The following is a 24,524-nucleotide window of genomic DNA, read 5'->3' as shown; positions in this document are numbered from 1 at the left end:
TGATCTGCCAGTGTACTCTATTTAACGTTAACTTGTGGAGCTAAGACTTGAGAAGCCTTGACTTCATGGTGAAGATGGTTGTGCCTTATGTAATACTTTCACACAGGAATTCAAGTGACCATCATTTTCTGCACTCCCACTCTGTGCTGCCTGTTGCTAGGCTGTGATGTTTATGAAAGTGTACACAATGGTCCTAATCCTTAAGCAGCCTGTAACCTACCCAAGGAGAGAACAAACACATTTGAGGTAAGCAACACTAATATGGTGTCCACCGTGTCTACAGTGATGACTGGTGTAGAGTATGGGTGTGAAGGGAACTTGGAACAGAGTGATCTCTGAAGACTGAGGGAAGTGGAACTTGAATGGGTCCACCTGGAGTGGAGGATCAGACAGTAGATGATATGGATATAGAGGTGTAGACCGAGTAAATTTATTGAAAAGCATGGGTGCCAGGCAACCTGAGAATACTTCTCATTCAATAAGGAGGGACTATTTTCCCTGGCTCAATTAATATGTCCAGTGGTAGCTCTGACAACGTTTAAGTCATCTGCAGAGGATTTCCAGGAAAACCAGGAAAGTTGTTCATGGAATAGTGTAAACCACTTAAAATTCTCAAAACATAGTGATGGGTTCACTGTAACCTTACTGCAACTGAAAACATAAATTTATTCATAAGGTATCAATTATATATATATATATATATATATATATATATATATATATATATACAATACAATATATAATTATATATATATATATATATATATATATATACATAAAACACTATTTTAAATCTCTGTGGTTATCAAAAATGAGTCAGGGATATATCCTGCTATTTAGAAGTCTAGAGTTTCATTAGAAAAGAAGAAGAAGATGTGTACTTATAAAACAAATTTGGAAGTCATATTTTAGAATAACAGGCCATAGAAAGTACTATTGGGTGAAGCAGAAAGAGTGTAAGAAGGACATCTTAGTTCCAACTTAGGGAGGAGCTGGGTCAGGCTTTGTGGAAGAGACAACAGGATCTGAGGTAGGTTCTGAAAGGTAAAGAGATATGGAGATTTGGGGGGATGAAAAAATTAAGGCTCAAGGTTATTCCTGGTGGAGAAAAAGCATAAGAGAAAAAAGCAAAAAAATCATGTCTTTGCCAAAACATCTCTGGCACAGTAGATAGTGCCAACAGTGTGACTGTTATTTCTTGAGTCCAGACAGAGCTTTAACTATCTAACAAAATATTTTTTAAAGTGAAGGATACATTCAGTCCACTTAAATTTTTTTGTTTAACTGCTAAAGTGAGGGTGATTCTTCACAAGCAAGTTATTTTGAAAAATCAGACTGATTTGTCATATTTGAAAAGTAAAATGGAGGAAAAAAAAAAAAAGTAAAACCACCAGAACAAAATAGAAGCCAAAGAAACTGAGGAAAAGGCACAAGAGAAGATAGATGGATTGAAAGACTAGGGATTTAAATTGACTGACACTATTGAGCCTGAGGGAAGTCACTTACCCTCTCATTTTTAAAAATCAGTAAAATGATACTTTTGCATTAAATAGTCTCCAAGAATCCTCCAAATTCTGAAATACTATGTTTTGCTAGTCTTATAATTTTGCCTCATTCATCCTATAAAAATTCAGAATTCATATGTTTAGAAACAAGATTCTCAGATGAAAAGGCAATAGGTATTTCCATTAAGTGGCCATTCCAATTGCTAACTGGTTTTCATAGAAGGATAAAATATACGTTGAAAAGGGCTATTAAGTGCTTAAATTTCTTTAAGTCATGAGGTAAAGTCAATCAGAGTTCAATGAGGTCTTATATCTCTAAGCTTTTATATTGTTAATGAGAAGGCATTATTTGAAGAAATAGTATTTTTTAACTATTTAGAATTAATCTTCCAGCTATTTAAACAGAGAAATTGTTCCAAGAAGCGACATCTATCTACTGTGCAATTGGAACAATGGCCAGCTGGGAGAGTTAGAATACAACTATTTCCTGATAGGCAAAGATTATTTTTTCTCAGTTCAGTTCATTGTGAAATTAGTTAATAATTCTTTTCAAATATATTTTTTTTCTGTAGAATTCTTCATGAAAAATGAGTCCTAGCTCAAGGTAGGTCCTTTGTCTATACAATTAGAGAATGCTAGATATCTTTTATGGTATTCTAACATATGCTGTTATTGGTACTATCAGCAACAGAAATTGTATTGGGTCATTGTAGAGAATAAGAGAGGGAGTTTCACTCATCACCCTTACTGATCAGCAATAATAATAATTACAAAAAATAAAAATTTATATTTTGAGTAGTTTTAATGCCTTTATCACAAGGAGCTGAATGTGTTTTGTACACATCAGGTCAGTAGTCCCGTTTCTCTGTTAATCCTGGTAATACCACTGTGAGGAAGAACACCACATCTACTTGTAGCCATCAGCTAGGAGGGAAGTAGGTGTGCATGTTTAAAGGTAACAGCAGATTCTCCTTGCTCTGACTAGGTAACAGGTGTTCTTCACAAATGATACACTATCTTTCTGAATCAATCCTAGTTCCAAAGAATCAAACTTGTCATGCCAACACTAGTTACATAATTTCATACATATACACACAAAATTTAAACACTCTTGATCTCTCCTAAGATTACGTGAAGGAATAACTTTCTAATATAAATACCATAAAATTAACATCTAGCTACAGAAAGAAAAATGATCAAACCATGAAAAATCCCACCCAGTAAGAGTTAATTCCGTTACATGCTGAAACCATAAACCTTCCTTACTCAACTACTTCATAAACCAGTCATTTGTGAACGATTACTTTAAACCATCATGCCATTCAGTATCCTGAAAAATAGGATAATGGAATGCTATATCTCCCTAAAGTCTGCTTCATTGTAAACAGTCCATCCCTCCTTGCTGACTCCAAAAGCTGTATAAACATACTGCAATCAAATCCACCATAGCTCATAGAGAGCCTTTCTTTAAGTAATCTACAAAATGCCAACCTAATACAAATACAAGAAAGAGGAGTTCTTACTAACACGACATTTTGTATTTACAGTATTCTGAACAGTGCTTAAACCTGCACGGGTTATAAAAGGCACCCTTCCCCACGCTCCCCCCCTCCCGCCTGGGCCGACAGCATGCGCAGGCCTCTCGTTTACACCACACTGCAATAACATAAAGAAGGGTTTACTATTAATCCAGGTTTTACTACAAAGCGACCCGTTATTTCTCTGTCAAACACTGGCAAGAGTGCCAAGTGTCTGTCATCCAATTCAGGGGATTAAGTCTTCTTTTATAGTCTGATACTTGTACCAATTTATAAAAATACAGATATAGTTTCTTAGAGTTGGTCACAGTCTATATTTTGGCTTGGATTCAGGCAGCAGAGGTTGACCATGACAGCTGGCAGGAAACTGAGTGAGAATACATCCTCCCCCTCTCAGTCACCAGGTCTCAGTTGCCATAGTGATTAATCCTTAATTGAATGCTGTCTTTGTACATTTCTTTTCAGAAAACTTTAAGTATACTTAAGTTGAAAACATGCAGTTGACTGAAAAAATGAGGCAGCACATCACAAACAGGTATAGCTAAATTCTGTGACATACTTCCATATATTAAAGGAACAAATTAGCTCTAATAAAGGTATTATCAGTTCTTTCAAATGCTTAAAGCGTTTCTTTCTGGTCTGAGGTTAGACCTAAATCATACAGGTTTTCCCTCTTGTTACCAGACATCTCATCTTTTAAAATAAGCTGTCTTCAGACATGGTTCTAAAATATCTAAGTACCATTTAAGGCAAAACGAGTTCTTATCTTACATAGTTTGCATTACTCAATAACAAAGGTATGATCAGAAATTTATTATAGGAGAGACAGGTTTTCATTCAAGACATCTATAAAATATGTTACATAAATAGAAATTAATTTATAAAAGTATAAACTATAAGAAAGTGAAGGCAACATGGAAAAGGCTGTGTATTTTAGGCCTCTTCTTAATATATGGTTGAATTTGAAAAGCAGGTTCAGAGCTCTTGTCATTTTGGCTATCAATAATTATATCAAAAGGACTGAGAAACTCTGAAGACCACAGGAGTTTATCAAGGATTGTGGTATACACTACTTCTCTTTTGTAACTTTTCCATTTAGTGTATTTCTTTGCAATTTAGTTAAAAGCCCTTACTTGGATTCAACTACAGTATTCCTTGGAAAGTGAAACATCTGCATATTGTGACCACTTGCTAATCACGTATTACCTTCATACAAAGAAATAGGATTTGTTTTCTTTTTCTTAGGAAACAAGACAACATATCTGCCTCTGGCTGCAGACACACAGACACACACAGACCACACACGCGCGCGCGCACACACACACACACACACACACACACACACACACACAGTCTTTTCAAACACAAACAAAGGTCTCTAATAAAACTTTGGTGACAGACAAGAAGCACTCAGAAGAATTCTCAGTAATAAAGGTTCTGGATGTGAGCTCTAAGATGAAAGATACTGTACTGTAGGTGGGAGGTCTGGGGATTTCTGGAGACTTTAGAAGCAAGAGGTTTGCAGATAATTTCTGACACTATTGCTTTTACCTTGCTTTGTTTCCCTTTACCTTATTCTCTTTTCCTTCCTTAACCATTTTTAATTTTTTTTCAAAACTGCAAATTCACTGTTGCCACCCACCACACACTACAAGCTGCAAAACCTCTCAGGGAGTGACACCCAAATCTCTAATCGAAGATGATGGTATGTTCCACTGACTTACTCATTAAAGGCGCTGAAGTAATTTTGACCAGATACGATGAAATCAGTGAATGTGAACATTTTTTTTTTGTAAAAATTCTGAGATGGCTTTGAAATGTTGTCAATATCTCATATATGTAAAATAATGTATTTTTTTTAAAGTATCTTCAGAAATCCTTAATTTAACCATCTTTATAAGTAGTTTTAGTAAAGAGAAAAATGATACTATCATTGTTCCATTTCCCTGACATTACTGAGGTAGTCTTTGGCTTCCAGAAGACTTATAATGAGGAGAACCAAGAATATTATGTACAGAGATTAATGCAAAAGGATTAGTCTGATGGCAGAGTGATGTCTCACTCATTTGAATGTCTGTCAGCAGCTATGGCAATATCTTGAATTAAAAGCAGTCACTTCAATTGAAGAATCAAAACAGAAAATAATCTATCAGCTTTAAATAGAAAAGTTACTATTATCTTCAATTCTAACACAGAATATCTAAAATAAACTAATACAAAGTAATGAGTGGCTTTCTATTTTCATAAGCAAAAACTCAGTAGTCACATACAAAATTATGAAAGATATTCTACCAGGAATATTCTTGTTTTTCTTTTTTTTATTTAAAAAACTTTTTTAATGCTTATTTATTTTTGAGACAGAGAGAGAGAGAGAGAGAGAGAGAGAGAGAGAGAGAGAAGGCGGGGAGGGAGGGAGGGAGAAGGGCAGAGAGAGAAGGAGACACAGAGTCCAAAGCAGGCTCAGGCTCTGAGCTGTCAGCACAGAGCCCAATGCAGGGCTCAAACTCATGAGCTGTGAGATCATGACCTGAATCAAAGTCAGATGCTTACCCAACTGAGCCACCCAGGTGCCCTTCTTGTTTTCCTTTTAAAGGGAGTCCAAAGCCCCAGATCTGCTAATATCACCCATTTTTAAAATTTATAATTAAATATGGCTGCATACAACTATTTATGGATTATTTTTCCTCATTAAGCCCCACCTTCCAGGAGAATTAGAGACCTGACATTAGTCTTATCCAGTGGTAATAATAACAATACTTATTATTCACTGAGTGCTTACTTTGTGTCAGGTACTGTTCAGAGCATTTTTACCTCAGTCTTTGCAACTTTTTGAGGTAATAAGTATAATTATTTGTATTTTAAACACAAAGAAAGTGAAGCACAGAGAAAGTAAGTCCCTTTCTCATGGTCACACAGGAAGTATGCAAGAGAGCTAGAATTTAAACTCTGACATTCTGAGTAGAGTGTATGCCATAGGCTAATTGTAGCTATCAAAATTCCTCCTGCCCCCAGAAGAGTACAGAGTTCAACAAACTGAAAAGGAAACTCATTATGTGAGATCTTTATTACAAATTAAACGAAATGAGGAAAGTATGAGATATATCTCAGGGGTTGTAGTTTTATGTAAAAAATACAGTAGGTTTAGTTTTTGAGGTTGGTGAAAAACTAAGAACATCATAAATATGTATGAGCACTATCTATTTTGAAAACTCTGATTTTCTTATAATAAGTAAGATTTTTCTTTTTGAATGCTAAGTCTATATACTGTCCCCAGGTGATTTTTGCATATAGGTAATACATTACAACTTTCAAGAAAGTACAGCCATATTATTAACCTGATGTATTAAACAGTAGAGGTAAAATCTGAGGGACTCAATCTTATTCTGTTGGAATTTTGCTGTATCAAGTATTGATTTAAAGAAGTTGGCCACTGTAATCAGTGTGTTTGTACAGACTGTTCTTGGCCTGCTAGCATTGGTGGCATGGGATTGGACATCCTGCTTAGTGGCTTTAAAACTTCCCTGAATATTTTACACCCACTATGATTTAGTCACTAAACAACACATTTCTTCATACTCCCTTCTTCAGGTTTACTAAGTTGGTCTGTGTGTGATGGGGAGACATACAGCCTCAAAGGGCATATTAGAAATCCTAGAGGATGAATATTACAACTTGTTTCTCAGTAAGAAATGTGCCTCACTCTGAAAATCACTGTGAAGAGACAAAGTTCCTGATGAGATTGTGCTGTCGCCCTCAAGAATTTGGGGGCTAAAAAAGATTCAGAACTACTGGTATTAAGGGCAAAGCATATTTCTAGCATTTTCATTTTTATAACTTTCCTGAAGAAGTTTCCAAAGGGATATTTTATTGCTTTTATATGTAGGGGGTTGCTTCTCAGGTCCATTGTGGGAAGAATCATATGAGGCTGCAAATTTCTTCTCTGAGAAATATGTAAATAAACTAACAACCAATAGCCAATTAAATTATTTCATTGACATCTACTATAGGGGTTTGCCAAATTATGTGACATTTTCACATTAAAATTTGTTTGGATAAGGGCATGATTTAAAAAAAAAAAAGGTATGGTTGAAAAAAAAAAAAAGCCCTAATAAAAAATCAGTTGTCTATTTAAGAAATTCTGCTGGCTCCTGGGTGTTGTATGGAAACCAATTTGACAGTAAATTTCATATATTAAAAAAAAAAAAAAAAAAAAAAAAATTGTTAAAGAAATTCTGCTGGCTCTAATACAGCCAATTTCTGGCAGACACAGCATATTGCTGATTAGTTTTTTCAGATAGTTCCTACAAGATAGGCAAAGTAGAGAAATGTTCTCTACAGTGTTGGTTGAGAAATGGTATCTAGATGAAATGAGAATATAAAAAAGCAGCATACTTGGGTCATGAAACTATACCTTCATGCATTGCATTGTCCCTTTGGATTACAATAAAAAATGCTAAAAGCACGGTCTTCCAAAATCTGTTATTTACATTTACTCCAAGCATATTATAAGACAACTGGCTGTTCACTAGATCATTCAATGTCCTCATTTAAAATTCCAGGTGACAAATTTCCTCAAATTAAGTGCTTGGAAGAGAGTTTTCCTCCTCCCTAGAAGAGCTAGCTTTTTTTTTTTTTTTTTTTTCCCCCTTTTTCTTAAGGACAACCATTTAGCTCAGTGTTTCTCAGCAGGGTGTTATGGCATTTTGAGCAGAACCATTCTTGGCATGTGGGATGGCCCTTCCCACTCCCCCACCCACAACAGCCATTTAGTATCCCTGGCCTTCAGATATTAATGCCAGTCGGGCACTCAGTCACTGTGACCACCCAAAGTGCCCACACACATTTCCAAATGCAGTAGTTGAGAAAACACTAAATGGTTTACTTCCTTTGTTTTGTCTGCCAAGAAACTCGATCAAATTTGTCATTAAAAAAAATATATATATCTAGGTAAGAACACTATGTCTTATATATCTGCATTCTAACTTTCTTTTAGTCCTGAACTTCCAGTTTAATTTGTATTTTCCTTGGTTCTGAATTTCATTTTGTATTCTGATTTTATTGTTAAGACAATCCAAATTCTTTGTGGAACCAGAGGAGGAACAAATAAATAAAGACAGCTTGACAGTTCAGAGGCATTCCCCCCTACCCCTTCATTCTTCAAAGTAGAACTAACTAGAAACAAAGTATGTATCCTTGTTACATACAGTACCCACTTTTAACTCCTACAGGTAAAGTGGTAGAAAAACTAATCCTCAGATACTCAGCTTAGAAATAAAGAACAGCAAGCCAAAGAGAAAAAAATATTTTTCAGACATTTGATGAAAGTGACTATGTGTAAATGAAATACATTTATGTAAAGACTTATTTTTATATAACAGCAATTTTAAATGAGAAAATCATATAGAAAGAATTTATTACTTTTAACATTATATGAATCCTTTTGCTAAAAATATAAATTCTGTATGCAGCTAGTTCTTCCATGTGTGTCTTTATGTAGGGTGAAACACTTTGAAGGGCATCTAATTATACACTTCTCCTTTTCTGTATGAGCAGAAGTGGTTTTGGTTCTGATTTAACTGCACGATCCCCTCAGATTTCTGTTTTTAGCAATCTTTTATTGGGGGGATAATTCAACATTATTAGGCATTTAGATACATATTTGCCTTTTATTATTTATTTAAAAACATTTTTTTAAATGTTTATTTATTTTGAGACAGAGTGCAAGCAGGGGAGGGGCAGAGAGAGAGGAAGACACAGAATCCAACGGAGGCTCCACGCTCTGAGCTGTCAGCACAGCACTCAACATGGGACTTGAACCCACGAACTGCAAGATCGTGACCTGAGCCAAAGTTGGATGTTTGACCAACTGAGCCATCCAGGCACCCCTAGATTTGCCTTTTAATATAAAACATAATTTAGTGATTACAGTGCTCCAAATGGTGTTCTGTTTTTCATACTTATTGGTATGTCACTTATAGTCTAAGTAGCTACTTTCGAGGGAGTATTTAGAGAAGATCCTATGAAGTAACTTCTATGAAGATGAGATTAAATACTAAACATGTCTGTACCCTATGTTCTCTTACCTTAGAAGTGCAAACGGCTATGTTAGCAGGAAGCTGGGAAAACTGCTTCAATTCAAAGACATCACGTGCTGCCCATCGGCTCATGTGATTTTCAGCTTTGCTTGATCCAATCACATTCTGGTTTGAGTGAATATAAGCCACTTCCCGAACGCCATCTAGGAGGTAATTGATGTTTATTAAGTGATGTCTCGTTGTGAAGCAATATGGTTGCGCATATATTTTAAAAATTATCAGCAATACCACTAAAAAGAGGTTATGCTTTATTTTTTATCCTCAAGAAAAACGCTGAATCAGTATGTTAACATCACAATATTCTTTAAAAAAAAAATTGAAAAGAGAAAGAGTCCTAATATATTGGTCTAGGTTATCTTAGAAATGACTTTTCATTCTCATCTATATGAGAACTTCTGAGATTAGGTAAAAATCTTTTGATTTAAAGCTGAAATAAGGGGTTTTGGTGAAGAGAAAAGTCATGGTGAAGGGTCATCTCTATGGATTTGTTGTTTCTGTTGATTAAAAAATTCTTTTACTAATTTAAACAGCAGTCTAGCCTCATCTATCTAGCAATGGAGTGGAAGAGTGAGGTTTGTGACCAGGGAGTTTCATTTGGTTGGCTTTGTTCAGTTTTACTCTTTGTATTCTGTCTTTTTTGTACATATGCCCAGAGAATGTCAAGATTGGGAGCTTTTTAGGGAATGAAAAAAATTAACTGACAGCTTTTATCTGAAAGAAGTTTAAAAAATGGCTACAGTTTTTATTGCTTTGCTTCTAGGTACCTATAACTTACTTTTAAATTGTGGTCCTAAAAAGGAAGGCTAGAACTGAGGTCTGTAAAGGCTCCTACAAACATCCCTGGCAATGAACCTCAGTTTTGACTTTCAACACTTGTGCTGTTTCAGTCTTGAACCTCTCTCAACCCAAATTGGCAATCACAAGAAAACAAGATGTTGTTAAATAAGGTAGCTAAAAGGGCAACTAAGATAAAATTCTCCCTAAATTTCAAAACATCAGGTAGCGTGTATGGCAACAATTTAAAACCTCCAGAAGGATTCAAGGATTCTTCTGGTAGAACATTTACTCCGATTTCTTAATTTTGATGACATGTTTTATGCATTATTCAAAATAGCATTAGTTCCACACTACTGACATCTTTTACACAGTAAAAAACAAAAACAAAACTCAGTTGATCTTTTACAGAACGGTTTCTGCAATAATTCCTCAAACCTAAATCTAACTGTAGCACACACACCAAAGGACAGTCCAGTACTTAGCTACAAGGGTACCAAAAAATATATCAAATCGAACTTTTGAATAACCACAAAAGAAAACTTGCTTTGTAAATAAGTCAAATACTTATGATTAAAGTTTTTACATCAAACTATCCTTGCTTATATATCAGCTTCTTTCACATAGTGTTTTTGGGAATGAGTCAGATACTTTTAAAAGCAGCGTTAACTCTTAAAATGACTAAACAGGTTCTCAGCAGATGGTGGTGGCAGGGGACACAGTTTTTCAATCTCCCCGAATCCCTACATAGAATGGACAGCAATGAGTCAGCAAAACAAAAGGCCATGCACAACACATACAACGAACTAAGATGACAAGATAACCCCCCATAGTTTGCCCTAAAATACAAATAGATGGGGACAATCCACCAATAGTACACCATGCACAGCATCAGGGTGTGTGTGAAGGAAGCAACAGGGTGGCATGTGATGAATTTGAAAATAGGAGAGCCTAGAACACCCAGCAGGTGTTCCCTGGAAAGCACAGTGAGCCACTTACTGTGAGTAGCTGAATCTGGGTTTTCCATTCTTTAAAGCTGAGTGGGTACAGGGGGCTTATGAAAAGAAGGCCTGAGAGAATGAAGCAAACTTGCTCTGAGGAACCCCCAAAGTGACCCACCAGGGCTCCCAGGTCAAGCCCACACAATGAAGAAAACTGCTGGGAGGGAGTCAAAATGTGCAGGGTAGGAAGATCAGGAAGGGGGGAAAGAGAAGGCCTAGAGCGGAGCAGTGGGCAGGCATAGAGGCAGGAAATCCCACCACGGTTTTGAGCACTGCACAAAAAACCAGTTATGGATCTTTGTGAAATTGGAAAAGATTTCCTAAATTCTGCCTCACTTAAAAAACTCAGGGAAAATAAGGTCTATGAAAATGAGCAAGAGGGTCAAATATCATAAAAATTATTACAAGAGAAAAAAGAATAAGCAGCAGAATGAAAACATGCCAGAAACATGTGCTCACAAAGCAGATTAAAATTGTAATTTCAAAACAGGTAATAGACATTAAGAAAATGGTAAGACACAGGAACCAACAACATTAAGTCATAATTAGAATAACTCAGAAATGGGTGACAGGACTCAGGAAAAATTTAGAAGTTAAAAAAAATTCAGAAATGAAGACAACTAGAAGGAACACAGAGGGAATTAACACAACTACTGCTTTCAGAGAATGGAAGGGTATTTTTAAAAAGCAGAAAGAAACAAAAAAAAGAAAAGAAAAAGGGCTTGAGATAATGTGACAAATACTGAAAACAGGTAAAGAAAGTTGAATATTTGAATACCAGGCATCTCTGAAGCAAAAGGCCAAAGCAAAGGAATAGAAAAAGTAAGTAAAAATACTAGTACAGGAATAGAAAAAGTAAGTAAAAATACTAGTACAAGAAAGCTTTCCTGATATAAAACCCGAGTTGAAACTACATTATGACAATCTTGACCCAAGAATAACCAACAGTGCCAGGGTCTGAATGTCTTTAGGAGATAATTAGGTCATGAAGGTGGAGCCCTGATGAATGGGACCAGTGCCCTTGCAAATAGAGACATAAGAGAGGTGAGTTCTGTCTCCACTAGGTGAGGACACAGCAGCCTTCTTTAGACCAGGATGAGGGCCCTCACCAAGAACCTGACCATGCTGGCATCCAGATCTTGGGCTTCCAGCCTCCAGAACTATGAGAAATAAATGCTTAAGCCCCCCAGCCTGTAGTAGTTTGTTATAGCAACTTGAACAAAGATAAACATTCAAACACAATCTGGTAAATTTACTAGGCAAGAATGAAAAGAAAAAAATTCTTTGGGTATCAAGGGGGAAGAAAAATGACGTGATAGGAAACTTCATGGCAAAAGAAAATGAAGCCTCATGTTAAAATACTTCAGAAAAAGAAAGTGTGAGTCAACGATTTCATATCTGGCAAAAATGACTTTTAAGTATAAAAGGGCATAAATAGTTATCAACAGGAATCTCAGGGAATATTATTCTCATGAGCACTTCCTGAGGGAGCTACTAGAAAATAAGCTTCTGACGAAATTGACAGGAGAGACACTGACAGAAGGACTGAAGAGGAGCACTAAATTTATAGTTACCTACAGGTCAAAAGTAAATGAAGTCTGGTGGGGGGATGGGGACGGTGATTCAGTTGGGGCACATGGAGGGAGCCCTGGGGTGGATGACAAAGTTCTCCATCTTGACCTAGGTGGTCTTCCCTTTATCCTGCCACCCCCCATGTCCTCATTTGCACCTCAGTGTAGCATCTTGATTATAGAGCTGTTTTACAAGCTAATTTAAGAAACTTTCCCAGAACTATTTGATTGCACAAAACAAATATGTAACAAAGTTTTCAAAATGTCTATAGTTACCTAAAAATTTATCCATTGATTCATACATTTGCTCTTGATTGACAACTCTCTCATTTGAAAATTGCATTGATTGTTTTGGCATAAAAGTGCTATTTTTCTTATGGGTAGGTAATTTTGAAGAGAAACCGACCCTATCTTTTAGAGTTTTTCGTGTATGGCTCTGTTTAGAGAAACTGATGTGGCGAACAGTTAAATCATCATCTGAGGATGAAAAATCATCGATAGCCTGAGAGCTACAATCCCCATCTGCTGCATACAGTTGATTTGTTTTCTTCATGGTTTTAGGACAAGTGTGAAGTTCCTTTTTATCTTCCTTTTTTCTCTTAAACCTCAAAGAACTAGTAGGTCTTTGCTTTCTTGCTCTTGACTCAGGGAAAATTTCAATGTCATCAGACTCGTCACTAATATCACTACTGCCTTTTCTTCTCATAATAGATTTCAGGGTCACATTCTCAGGGTTTAATTGTTTTGAAATTAGGCTATTTCCTTTGACATCAGTCTTTCTATCATCCCCATTATTTCTTATTTCAACAGGATGTTCTCTTTCAGAACCTTCAGATCCATCCACGAGTGGCTTAAACTTTACACCATTCTTGGGGCATCTCTGAGTTGTATACTGTGTGGGAAAGATGACATCACTATCTTCTGATTCTGTGACGTTCTGTAAAATGTGATGGTGGTCAGCTGTATTTTTTAAATTGTTGCCATCGTCAGACTCAGAAGAAATATTTTGTTCTAAAATGTTCTGACTTTTATCAAAGATATATTTTTCATTTGGATTTAGGACGTTAGCTAACCTCTGATGTTTTGAAGTACCAAGAGAGTCACGACTTTTCTGATAACTAACGTCTTTGGCTTCTGTTGAAAGACATATGGGCTGTTCATCAGGACTTTCATCATCAGAGGCAATATTTCCATCACTTTCCTCAACTGTATTACATTTTGTTTCAAACAATTTAGAGAAACCACACTGGAGTAATGTAAGCTGTCCAGGAGGACCTGAAGTTTTGCTTGAGTCAGAGGCTTTCTTTTTAGCAGTCTTTATTCTTGAGCTTCCCACTGATTCATCATCACTAAAATCACTGCAGAGATTACATGCTTCTTCTGTCGGCAACTCTGCAGGCTGCTCCAGACCTCTGTGTTCTTGACAGTCAGGGTCTCTAGGCTATAAAAGAAGCAGTCACAGAAACGTTAGAAAATGTCCAGATAATATCAAATCTATCATACTGCAAGGGAATGAAATTTGGATGGAAGATAACTTATGTACTAATATACCACTTGGTATTTTTTAAAAGTACAACATTTAATAAACAAATGTAAAGGATTTAATATTACAGTTGGGTACACTCTTTTTTCAAGTTGAATAACTTTCCAAAATAAAAGTTTAGAATATGACATAATCAAGTTATCTATAAGGAAAAAACAGAACAGAGCAGTCAGCTTCTAAGATGCAGGGGCTGATTCTGGTCTCAAAAGTAAGAAGTATACAACTCATTGTTTTCCATGGTCCAGCACATACTTCCAACCACGTTTTAAGAAAAACATAAATTTTCAGGTATTAACAAAGTAAAGAATTCACAACTGGAAAATGGTTCTAATAGATTAAAAATAAGATCTGATAGGATCCTGCCCATCAGAAATAAAGAAAATATTTTAGATATTTTGAAGTGAAATTTGCTACAAATTTAAATCCAGTATTTATTATTTTTACATCAATTGGAGCTAAATACATCCTTCAGTTTCTTAAAGCTGAGGCTTTATTAGTAAACAATTTGGGGAAACTATTATCCAGTAATTACTCCTTTTTAGAAATCCAGTAATACATTTGATGTTTGTATATTTCTATAAAGTTAGAAAAACATTCACCGATATTCCAAATCACTAAGCTGGTATAAATTTACACTTAAATTCCTAAATGCAAGAAAAACCCAGCAACAACATAAACAAAATAAGAAAAAACCTTCTACATGTACATTCTTTACTTCTGAAGAGGGCTTATGATGATAATATAGACTTTGTAGTATGTGAGATGACAAACTACCAGAAAGATCACAAGATCAAGGATGCAAATAAAATAAAATATCTGTCAGAGAGTAATTCTGATGTTTGGATTTAATAATCTTAAACACACAATGATTACTATTTTTCTATTTAATTTGTTGTTTAATTAAAAATTAGTTAGGTTTGATTGGCGTACTTAATTTTGGATTTACAGTTTGGTATAGTTAAAATTCTAGTTTGGATGCAAATGACTGGTGATTGTTCCCGAATGTGTTCTTATGATATGAAATGTTAAATTAGCCTAAATTATTTTTTAAAAATTTTTAAAAGTTTATTTTTAAAACAGAGAGAGAGAGGGCACGTGAGCGCACGGGGGAGGGGCAGAGAGGGGGGGGACAGAGGATCTGCAGTGGGCTCCGTACTGAAAGTAGAGAGCCCGATGGGCTGGGCTCAAACTCACAAACCATGAGATCATAACCTAGCTGAAGTCAGATGCTTAACTGACTGAGCCACCCAGACGCCCCAAATTCACCTAAACTATTAATTTTACTGATCGTCTGCTTTGTATCCTCGACTTTTTTTCAAAGACTTTTTTCTTTACACGTTGAAAAATAAAGAAAAAGGAAAAATAGCTTAAAATTGTCCCAGTACATGTTTTATAGCAGTTGTAGGCTACAGATTAAAAAATTGCTTACCGCTTCTTGTTTGTGTACTGGAGGCTCCTCTTTCAACCATGTTGTGGCTGTCATGATCCCTGCTTCCACTTTGCCTTCTCTCTAAAAGAATGCAAAAGAATTGTAAAATATGGGGTAAAAACAACCAAGTAAACAATAGCGATGGCATGCTAAAGCTTGGGATTAACTGAGAGCAGCTTGCTTTAGCTCTAACATGAACTGCTTCAGAAATCAGTGTGCCATCCTTGTGCAGGTCTATGCTAATCTTCTCTGTATTGTTCTAATTTTAGTATATGTGCTGCCCAAGTGAGCACTGCTTTAACTTTCTTCCTTAAGTTTTTTTTTTTAATTTATTTTTTGAGAGAGAGAGAGAGAGAGAGAGAGAGAGAGAGGAGAAATGTGAGCAGGGGAGGGGCTGGGAGAGGCGGACAGAGGATCCCAAGTGGGTTCTGCACTGACAGGCTGACAGCAGTGATCCTGAAGCTGGGCTCAAACTCACAAACCATGAGATCATTACCTGAGCCAAAGTTGGATGCTCAACTGACTGAGCCACCCAGGCGCCCCTACCTCAGCTTTCTTAATGTTATTTTTCCATTTTGTTAATTAATATAAACTCATATATAGTTTATATAACATTTTAAAATGCTCATAATTTTAGGTAGTACAGAGGTACAGTGGAAGTGTGCTGGGCTCATAAAGTACACTTATTTCTTGTATTAAAGCTTCTTTTTAAGATAGAAAATAATACTTTCCAGCCAACTCCACTAAAAGTTCTGGTACGGGAGGGAGAATAAAAACAATGTTACATATTTACCCAGTAACAATATCCATAGTAACTATGTCTACACAATAGCTAAGGTAAGGACATATTAACAACATTTCAAACACTACAGATAATGTTGAATATTGGGAATTTGATATTCTAGCCTATATTGTTAATGTATTTATTTAGTTCATATTCATTAAAATTTATTTTATTCATTTAGTTCATATTCATTAAAATGTTTATTGATTCCTTCAGTGTAACAGACATCAAATGAAAAGGACCATCTAATATGAAACTAAAAAAAAAAAAAAGATCTTAATTGTGTAACAGGCTTGCTACATCCTTTGGGAAAGTATTTATGCTTTTAAAGCTTTTGGTGTATCATTCAGCAAAGGTATTTAATGGCCTAGATTCTAGAATATTAAATTCTCCTTCAAAAGGAAATCAATTTATTTTTCTATTTAAGGTTCTGTTTACTGAACAAGGGGAAATAACCACTACCATCACCAGAGTTACAAATGCCCAACTTACAGATACGCATATGTACCGGTGGCGTGATTCCAGCCACCTGGTATCCAGGACAACAAGTGAGAATCTCCCCTACAGAACTCTGGAGAACGATAAATAGTTTGTTGAGATATTTTCTCTCAATGCCTAGAGGCTGTTACTGCAAGGGAGGTGGGCGGGCGGGGGAGGGGGTCTGCTTCCCAGTACTGCCTTTATTCTTTCAACAGAAGCCAAATGGCTACAACAGATGGAACAGGGAGCACCAGAGATCCTCAATCCTGTTGCAACCCTCTTGTGAAAGGTAAATGGCAACTCTGGTCTTTTGTTTCTCAGGCCAACCATGTTGGTATCATCCTTAACTCCTCTTTTTTTCTCAGACCCTATACCTAATCCATCAGCAAATCCTGTCAGCGGCACCTGAGTAATATATTCACACTCCAATCACTTCTCACACCATCTACCATGATCGCTCTAGTCCAAATCACCATCATCCCTTGGCTAGATTATTGCAGTATCCTCCTACCTGGCATTTTGCTTCTGCTTTTGTACTTTGATAGCCTAATTCGTAATATTTAATCTAGATGTATAGGTCAGACTATGTTTCTCTTCTGTTCAGAACCCTCTAATTGCTTTTTGTCTCACTCAAAGTTCTCACGTGATCTGGCTTCCTCTCATCTCTCCGGCCCCATCTCTTGCTCTCTTGTTCACTCCACTCCAGCCACTAGGGCCTTCCTGCCGTTTTGAAATTATGCTGGGCATGTTTGTCCTGCGGGGCTTTTGCATTTGTTCCTCTACGTAGAATACATCTTCCTCCTGCCATCTCCTCAAAGAATCAGTTGCAACCTCACAGTGAGCACTTCCTTGGCTACTCCATCTAAAACTGCAATGCTCTTTTCTTGACAGTCTCCCAATTTCCCTTCCCTGCTCTATTTTTAAAAATTAGGATACAATTTACATATAACACTGTGTACGTTTAAGGTGTATAGCGTGTTTTGATACATTTATATATTGCCGTATGATTACCACCATAGTTTTAGCTAACACCTCTATCATGCCATAGAATTAGCATTTCTTTTTTGTGGGGAGAACATTTAAGATCTAGTCCATTAGCAATTTTGAAACGTATAATACAGTGTTATTGACTATAATCACAATGCTGGGCATTCGATCTCCAGAAGTCATTCATCTTCTACCTGCTCTATTTTTATCTTCAGAGCCTGTCATCATAATAAACTCTATGCATCATTATTTTTTCTGCTTATTTGTTTCCCCAAAATAGAAGGTAAGTTTTTCAGTGAGTAGAGCTTTTTGTCTATTTCATTCATTTCTGTATGCCTAGCTCTATGATGTATAGTACTTGACACTTGGCATACACTCAGTAAATATTTGTGCAATTAGCTCTCAATATCTATCTCTAAAGCGGGACCATGACAAAGATAACAAAGTTAGTGCAAAGTAGAACTAAGCTGCCTGGACACTTGGTGGGATGAGCACTGGGTGTTGTATGTAAGTGATGAATCACTGGGTTCTTCTCCAGAAACCAATACCACACTGTATGTTAACTAAATAACTTGAAGTTAAGTGAATAAATGAAAAAGAAAAAAACGAAAAAAACAAAACTAACCAACCAAAAAAAAAAAAAAAAAAAAAAAAGAACTGTCTGGAAATCATCAGGTTAAAAGTGTTCTATAAATTAAAATTTCTACATCTTAAAACATTTTAAAAGGGATTTTCTACAGCCTTTAAAAATTAAAAATGTCTCATAGGAAGTAAAATAATTATTTTACTTTGTGATATATGCTTCCATTATACAGGGCTTAGAATATTTTAAAACACTGTTTGGCCAAAAGGAGCATGAATCTAATGAGGCCTGAATAATTTTGCTATTTATTGTTTATTTATTTATTTTACTTTATTTTTTTAGAGCAAAAGACTGCCCTGTAAGCACCTGGCCTGAATAATTTTAAATTCTTACTCATAACAAATATTGCGGTGCTGATAATGTGCCTGGCAAGAAGTTAAGCACATTTTGCAACGAGAAAAATGTAAGACATGGAGAGTCCTGTCATTAGTCAACAATCCTGGAGGCGAAACAAGATATACTTAGGACAACCAGAAAACAAGCGAACATCCCATTTAATAACTTGTCATACTGAATGTCTTACTTAACATTTGCTTGAGGAATAGGTTGCTATTCTGTTAAAATAGAGGGCTCAACTATTTGATAAATAAGAGAAAACAGGAGAAGTAATATAATGCTAACATATTTTATAGATAATAATTTCAAATGAAAAACACAAATACAAGTTGGTATGTTGGGTAGTACTCTGAGATGGAAGTAGGATCTGAGGGGTGGCCTGGAATACTGGAATACTAACAAGGCTCTGATTATAAAAGAGAAATGGGAAAGAAGAAGTCCATGAAATAGCATACTCAAAACAAGAAAAAGACAGGGGACTTTATTTTTATTTATTTATTTATAAGTAATCTCTACACCCAACGTGGGCCTTGAACTCACGACTCTTAAGATCGAGAGTCGCATGCACTTCTGACTGAGCCAGACAGGCAACTCAAGACAGGGGGACTTTAAATGGGCCACTCAATTCAAATCAAATAGTTACTATAAAATAAAAATTCAGCAGTATACACCAGACACTGTATAATAGTTGCAATATTCACAGAATACATACGATACACGTCTTCCTCTTAGCCATCTTGCTTACCATGCTTATTGATGTTACATGTTCATTATGTAAGTGTTCTCTTTCACCTCTCATCAAGATGGTCTAAATTCTTTAAGGACAGGGACCAATAACTGTTTTTATGAAACTCACTATTCAATCAAGTACTGAAGCTTTTGAAAAGCTAAGGGAAACATCCTTGAATTTTGTGAGGCTCATTTTCCTCATCTATATGAAAAGGAAGTTGATACATATGATATTCCAGGATTTTATGATACTTATATCAATATCAACTGGAAAATAGGTTAATATCCATAGTATTCTGGTATATCAAAGAATTTAAGCAATTAAAAAAAAGATATAAATTTCTGTTTGAAGAATAAGAAACATCTGTATGCTAAGGATGAACACAACTGGGAGAGTTTGAAATATTGGTGTGGAATTTTTATTGGGAACAGAAAACAAAAATCTCCATGAGACATGAGAATGCATCTCAGGGAGTATTTGGTAACTTTTAATCAAAACACATTTTATAATTTTGTTTATTTAGGAAAGTCTCTTTTTTTTTAAGTTCCTGACTTAGCAGCTGTTTTCAAAATACTACATTTCTTTCTGCCAGTCTGAAAATGGTCTTGGGAGGTCATACTATGTACTATATGTATCTGTATTTGTGTGTAGACATTACTTATAACTATGCATGGGGAAATCTTAGTTTTGAGGTACAATAATTCATTTCCTATTTCTAAAAGTAGAAATTCTAAACACAAGGCATTTTTTACAAGAAGACCCCAAAGTTCTTTGAAAAGATACCAGCAGTTATATTTCAAGTTTCCTGTTGGAGAAAATTGTATTTAAAATAGTACTGAAAAGGTCAGGCAACAATTTCACACCTCCAGGATGTCCCTTGTAAGACAAGACGCTTGGGACCTTAGTTTGAACAGATTATAAACCCCAAAAAGCTCTCCTCGATGTTCTTTTGATCCTTGAACTGCTTCAAAATATCGCTTGGCATTTTCACTTCCAACCACCACACAGTGAAGTTGCTAAAACAGAAAAAAACACAAGATATTTTTGAAGTGTTTGCTCCAACAATATGTCAGAATTTCCTGGCATTCTCTGTATATACACAGCTTTAGCTGGAGCAGGCAGAATCTCCTTAGGGAGGAAATTTTATTTTAATTTCGCTGGCAGATGTTGCCATTATGGCGAAATAAATAATAATAAACTGGCCAGTCTTATTGAAGAAGAGATCTTACATTTCCTATTTTATGTGTTCTACCAACCGAGTCAAGATCCCATTGCTATGCAATATTCACTTGATGTAAAATGTTTAATGATAAAGGCATGTAATACATCTGACTACACTTTTCTCCTTTCTAGACTCATTACAATAGGAACTACTAAAACTGACAAAAATCATCACTATTTCACCAAAGTTAAATTATAACTTAGTAACTACATGATAACCACATTAGTATCAAACCCTAATTGTAGCCATTGTTATACTGTCAACTAACAGCAAAACCCAATCACTGTTTAGAAACATTTAGGCATCTTTGAAACAATTTGAAATACAGAAGGAATCCTGAAGGACATTTATCACTTTAGTAACATTAGTGTATTTCTTTATTTGCTAGATATTTTGCTAAATATAAATATAATCTGATTAACCCCATGTACACTTTAAAATTTCTTGAAAGAAACAAAGAATGCACAGAGTGGAAAATAACCGTAGTCTGTTGTTAACGTAAGGATTAGTAAGAAGTTGCTTTGCACTATACTAAATTACTATAGGCAACTGAAATAATTCTTTTTTTAATTTGAGGGAGTGTGTGTAAGCACGTATGAGTCGTATGAGTCGGGGAGAGGGGCAGAGGAAGCAGGAAGGGGGGAGAGGGAGAGGGAGAGGGAGAGGGAAGGAGGGGGGTAAAGGAAAGAGGGAGGGAAGAAGGGAGGGAGGGAGGAGGGAGAGAGAAAGAGAGAGAGAGAGATTGAGGGAGAGAAAATCCCAAGCAAGCTCCACACTCAGCATGGAGCCCAATGCAACATGGGGCTCAATCCCACAACCCTGGTATTATGACCCTAGCCAAAATCAAGAGTCAGATGCTCAACCCACTGAGGTGCCCATGAAATAATTCTTATTAATAATATTTATTTTTTGAATACTTACTACCTGTGTAGCATTTGTACATTCTCTCATTTAATGCGTACAACCCTATAAGACATTGCCATTTTCTTTTTGGAAATAAAGACTAAAATTGGAGAAATTAAGTGCCTTCTCACAGCTGTCTAGCCAAGAAGTGTCATTTCTAGAATTTATACCTGGATTTGGCTGAATTCAAAATTTATACTTGTAACAATTTCTCATCTCCAGGAGTTCCCTTTTATTTTTTACTAAAGAAATTTTTTAACGTTTATTTTTGAGAGAGAGAGAGAGAGAGAGCACATGCACGTGAATGGGGGAGGGGCAGAGAGAGAGGGAGACACAGAATCTGAAGCAGGCTCCAGGCTCTGAGCTGTCAGCACAGAGCCCAACGCGGGGCTTGAACCCACAAGCCATGAGATCATGATCTGAGCCAAAGTCAGATGTTCAACGGACTGAGCCACCCAGGTGCCTCCAAGATGTCCTTTTTAAAACAAGACCCTTGAGGGGCACCTGGGTAGCTCAGTCAGTTGAGTATCTGGCTTTGGCTCAAGTCATGATCTCACAGTGTTTTTTGTTTTTTGTTTTTTTAATTTATTTATTATTTAAAAAAAAAATTTTTTTAACGTTTATTTATTTTTGAGACAGAGAGAGACAAAGCATGAACGGGGGAGGGTCAGAGAGAGGGAGATACAGAATCTGAAACAGGCTCCAGGCTCTGAGCTGTCAGCACAGAGCCCGAGGCGGGGCTCGAACTCACGGACCGCGAGATCATGACCTGAGCCGAAGTCCACCGCTTAACCGACTGAGCCACCCAGGCGCCCCCATGATGTCACAGTTTTATGGGTTCAAGCCTCGCATCAGATTCTCTGCTGTCAGCACATAGCCCACTTCGGATCCTCTGTCCTCTCTCTCTGTGCCTCCCCTGCTCACATGCATGAACACATGTGTGCTCTCTCTCTCACAAAAATAAATAAACATTAAAAAATAATAAAAATAAAACAAGATCCTTGGGACCTTAGTTTGAGGAAGCTTTGAATCAACATCCAAGTTGATCAGTTGGTTTCAATGCCCCAGAAACATGGACTATAGTCCAGGAAATATGGAATCACAACAATAGCAACTGATGTACCTGATAGTCCAGATGATTTCACTCTTTGCTCCTGACTCTTTCTTAAACACTGTATAGTCACACTGCAACTACTTAATGTAATCACCAACTTGTAAGCGTTAATCTGAATCTTTAGAAGTTCCCTACTTTATCGCAAAATTTATAAAAGGCACATTGTTTTATACTTAAAAGAAGTTTTTCAAAGTGGCTCCCCTAAAAGTGAAGGTCAGATACATCCATCTGTAGGCTGCTATAAAAAATAGGGTTGGAATTAAAGAGGGGAAGGGAAAAGAGTCAGTAATTGGAAAATGTAGCTTAGTTTCTGGCTTAAGAAAAACCCATTCAAGGATACAAAATGTTTGGATTTCTTCCTAACAACATTCAGGATACGCAAGAGGTAGAAACAAAAGTAGTGTTCACCATGTTAAAAAGTCATGGCCCCTTCTTCCATCTTCAAGGCAGTAGCATGGCATCTTCATATAATCCTCTATGACCCCTTGCTTCTGCTGTCACATCTCCTTCTCTCCTTTCTCTGATCCTCCTGCATACTCCCACTCCCTTTAGTGATTACATTGGCCCACCCAGAGAATCCAGGTGGATTTGATGTAGATATCTTTGGGAGAACATTAGCCTACCACCATAAGGACATGCATAATGAATGATGGAGGCTTGACAAATGACACAGAAGCCAGCTTGAAGGGGTTCTCACTGGACAAAACTGAGACAGTTTGAACACCAAAATACACAGTGATATTCAATAGGTTGTAATGTAATCTATTACTAATATAGAGTAATATTACTAATATCCCGAGTCCAAATATATTAATAGAAAAGAAGGGCAAGCTCTTTTTTATGGTAGAATAGCAACAAATAAAGAAGGAATCCTGGAAATTAAAAAATCACCATCTGACAATCATCACAGTGGTGGCTGAGTCAGGTGGGTTTCATCAGTGAATGCTAGGGCTGACGGGTACGGGCTTGACAAGGAACAGGATATTGGCATAGTCTCAGAGGATGTCCCCATAAAATACTTACTAAGGGAAAAAATGGTGACTCTGCAGTAAAGAAAGCTGGCAGGCACAAAACTGGTGATCAAGGTTAGCATCACCAATGGTGGGACAGGTCATCACCAGGTGCCTTCTGACCAACGCAATGAGAAGAACATAGAGTCATTTCTGTACTATTCTTGCCAGGGGTTCCTGGCTTGAATCTGGACATGAGGAAACATCAAATGGACCTATTTTAAAAGAGAGCTAACACAAGGAAAGGCCTTACTCTTTAACACTGTGAAGGTCATGAAAGACAAAGGGGGTTTGGGTAACTACTCCAGTTGAAGAAAACTAAAGAGACATGAAAAGAAAAAGTTGGTAACCATGATCCTGGATTGGATCCTGAACCAGAAAGGAAAAAGGAGACAAGAAATTGCCAGGAAAGTTAGTGAAATCTGAATGAGTTTTGTGGTTTACAAGGTAATGTTGTATCAATGTTAGTTTCTTGATTTGGATAACTGCATTCTGGAGAGGGTAATAGGGGGACAAAGCAAGTGCAAAACAACACACAAAATTGAATGTTAGAATGCATAAAACTATTTTTATATGTACATCTAAACAGGAGAGTGTCCTTTGGAGGGAATACACACTAGAGAACTTAGAGGTGATAAATCTGCAACTTTCTCTCAAATGGTTCAGAAAAATAAATAAAGATCATGGCTGAGGGAAAGAGAAAAGCAAACGTGATAAATGTTAACTGGGAAATTTGGGTGAAGTTAATTGGGTGTTCTCTGTGGTATTCTCGGACTTCTTCTGCCAATACAAATATATTTCTAAATTACACACACACACACACACATATATATATATATATATATATATATATATACAC

General features: G+C 36.4%; 1 protein-coding gene, 1 long non-coding RNA gene and 1 other non-coding gene across 7 annotated transcripts in view; 1 reads left to right on the top strand and 2 right to left on the bottom strand.

Moving 5' to 3' along the window:
- The window catches only part of ERCC6L2 (ERCC excision repair 6 like 2), a 131,790-nt gene that overhangs the window by 23,208 nt on the left and 84,058 nt on the right, over positions 1-24,524 (bottom strand). For 3 of the 4 annotated variants that reach the window (XM_060609875.3, XM_060609871.3, XM_060609874.3), the window contains exons 14-17: positions 20,280-20,432; positions 15,457-15,537; positions 12,761-13,925; positions 9,127-9,281 (exon numbers count right to left, since the gene is read on the bottom strand). In XM_060609875.3, coding sequence (XP_060465858.3) covers positions 9,127-9,281; positions 12,761-13,925; positions 15,457-15,537; positions 20,280-20,432 — 1,554 coding nt within the window. Of the gene's footprint in view, positions 1-2,333; positions 2,430-9,126; positions 9,282-12,760; positions 13,926-15,456; positions 15,538-20,279; positions 20,433-24,524 lie in introns of those variants that run through there. The other variant, XM_060609876.3, reaches the window with a different exon arrangement.
- On the bottom strand, positions 15,644-15,749 carry LOC132664014 (U6 spliceosomal RNA). The gene has a single exon (XR_009603385.1). It is a non-coding gene; the product is annotated as a U6 spliceosomal RNA (small nuclear RNA).
- LOC144614183 (uncharacterized) overlaps positions 16,556-24,524 on the top strand; it is a 138,867-nt gene continuing 130,898 nt past the window's right edge. Inside the window, exon 1 of one of the 2 annotated variants that reach the window (XR_013551791.2) lies at positions 16,556-17,009. This is a non-coding gene — a long non-coding RNA (uncharacterized LOC144614183). The remainder of the gene's footprint in view (positions 17,010-24,524) is intronic. The other variant, XR_013551790.2, reaches the window with a different exon arrangement.

Source organism: Panthera onca, chromosome D4 (assembly GCF_046562875.1).
Source record: "Panthera onca isolate mPanOnc1 chromosome D4, mPanOnc1 haplotype 2, whole genome shotgun sequence".
Classification (NCBI taxonomy): domain Eukaryota; kingdom Metazoa; phylum Chordata; class Mammalia; order Carnivora; family Felidae; genus Panthera; species Panthera onca.
The sequence above is the reverse complement of the archived record's forward strand: the minus strand, read 5'-3'. Positions and strand labels throughout refer to the sequence as shown.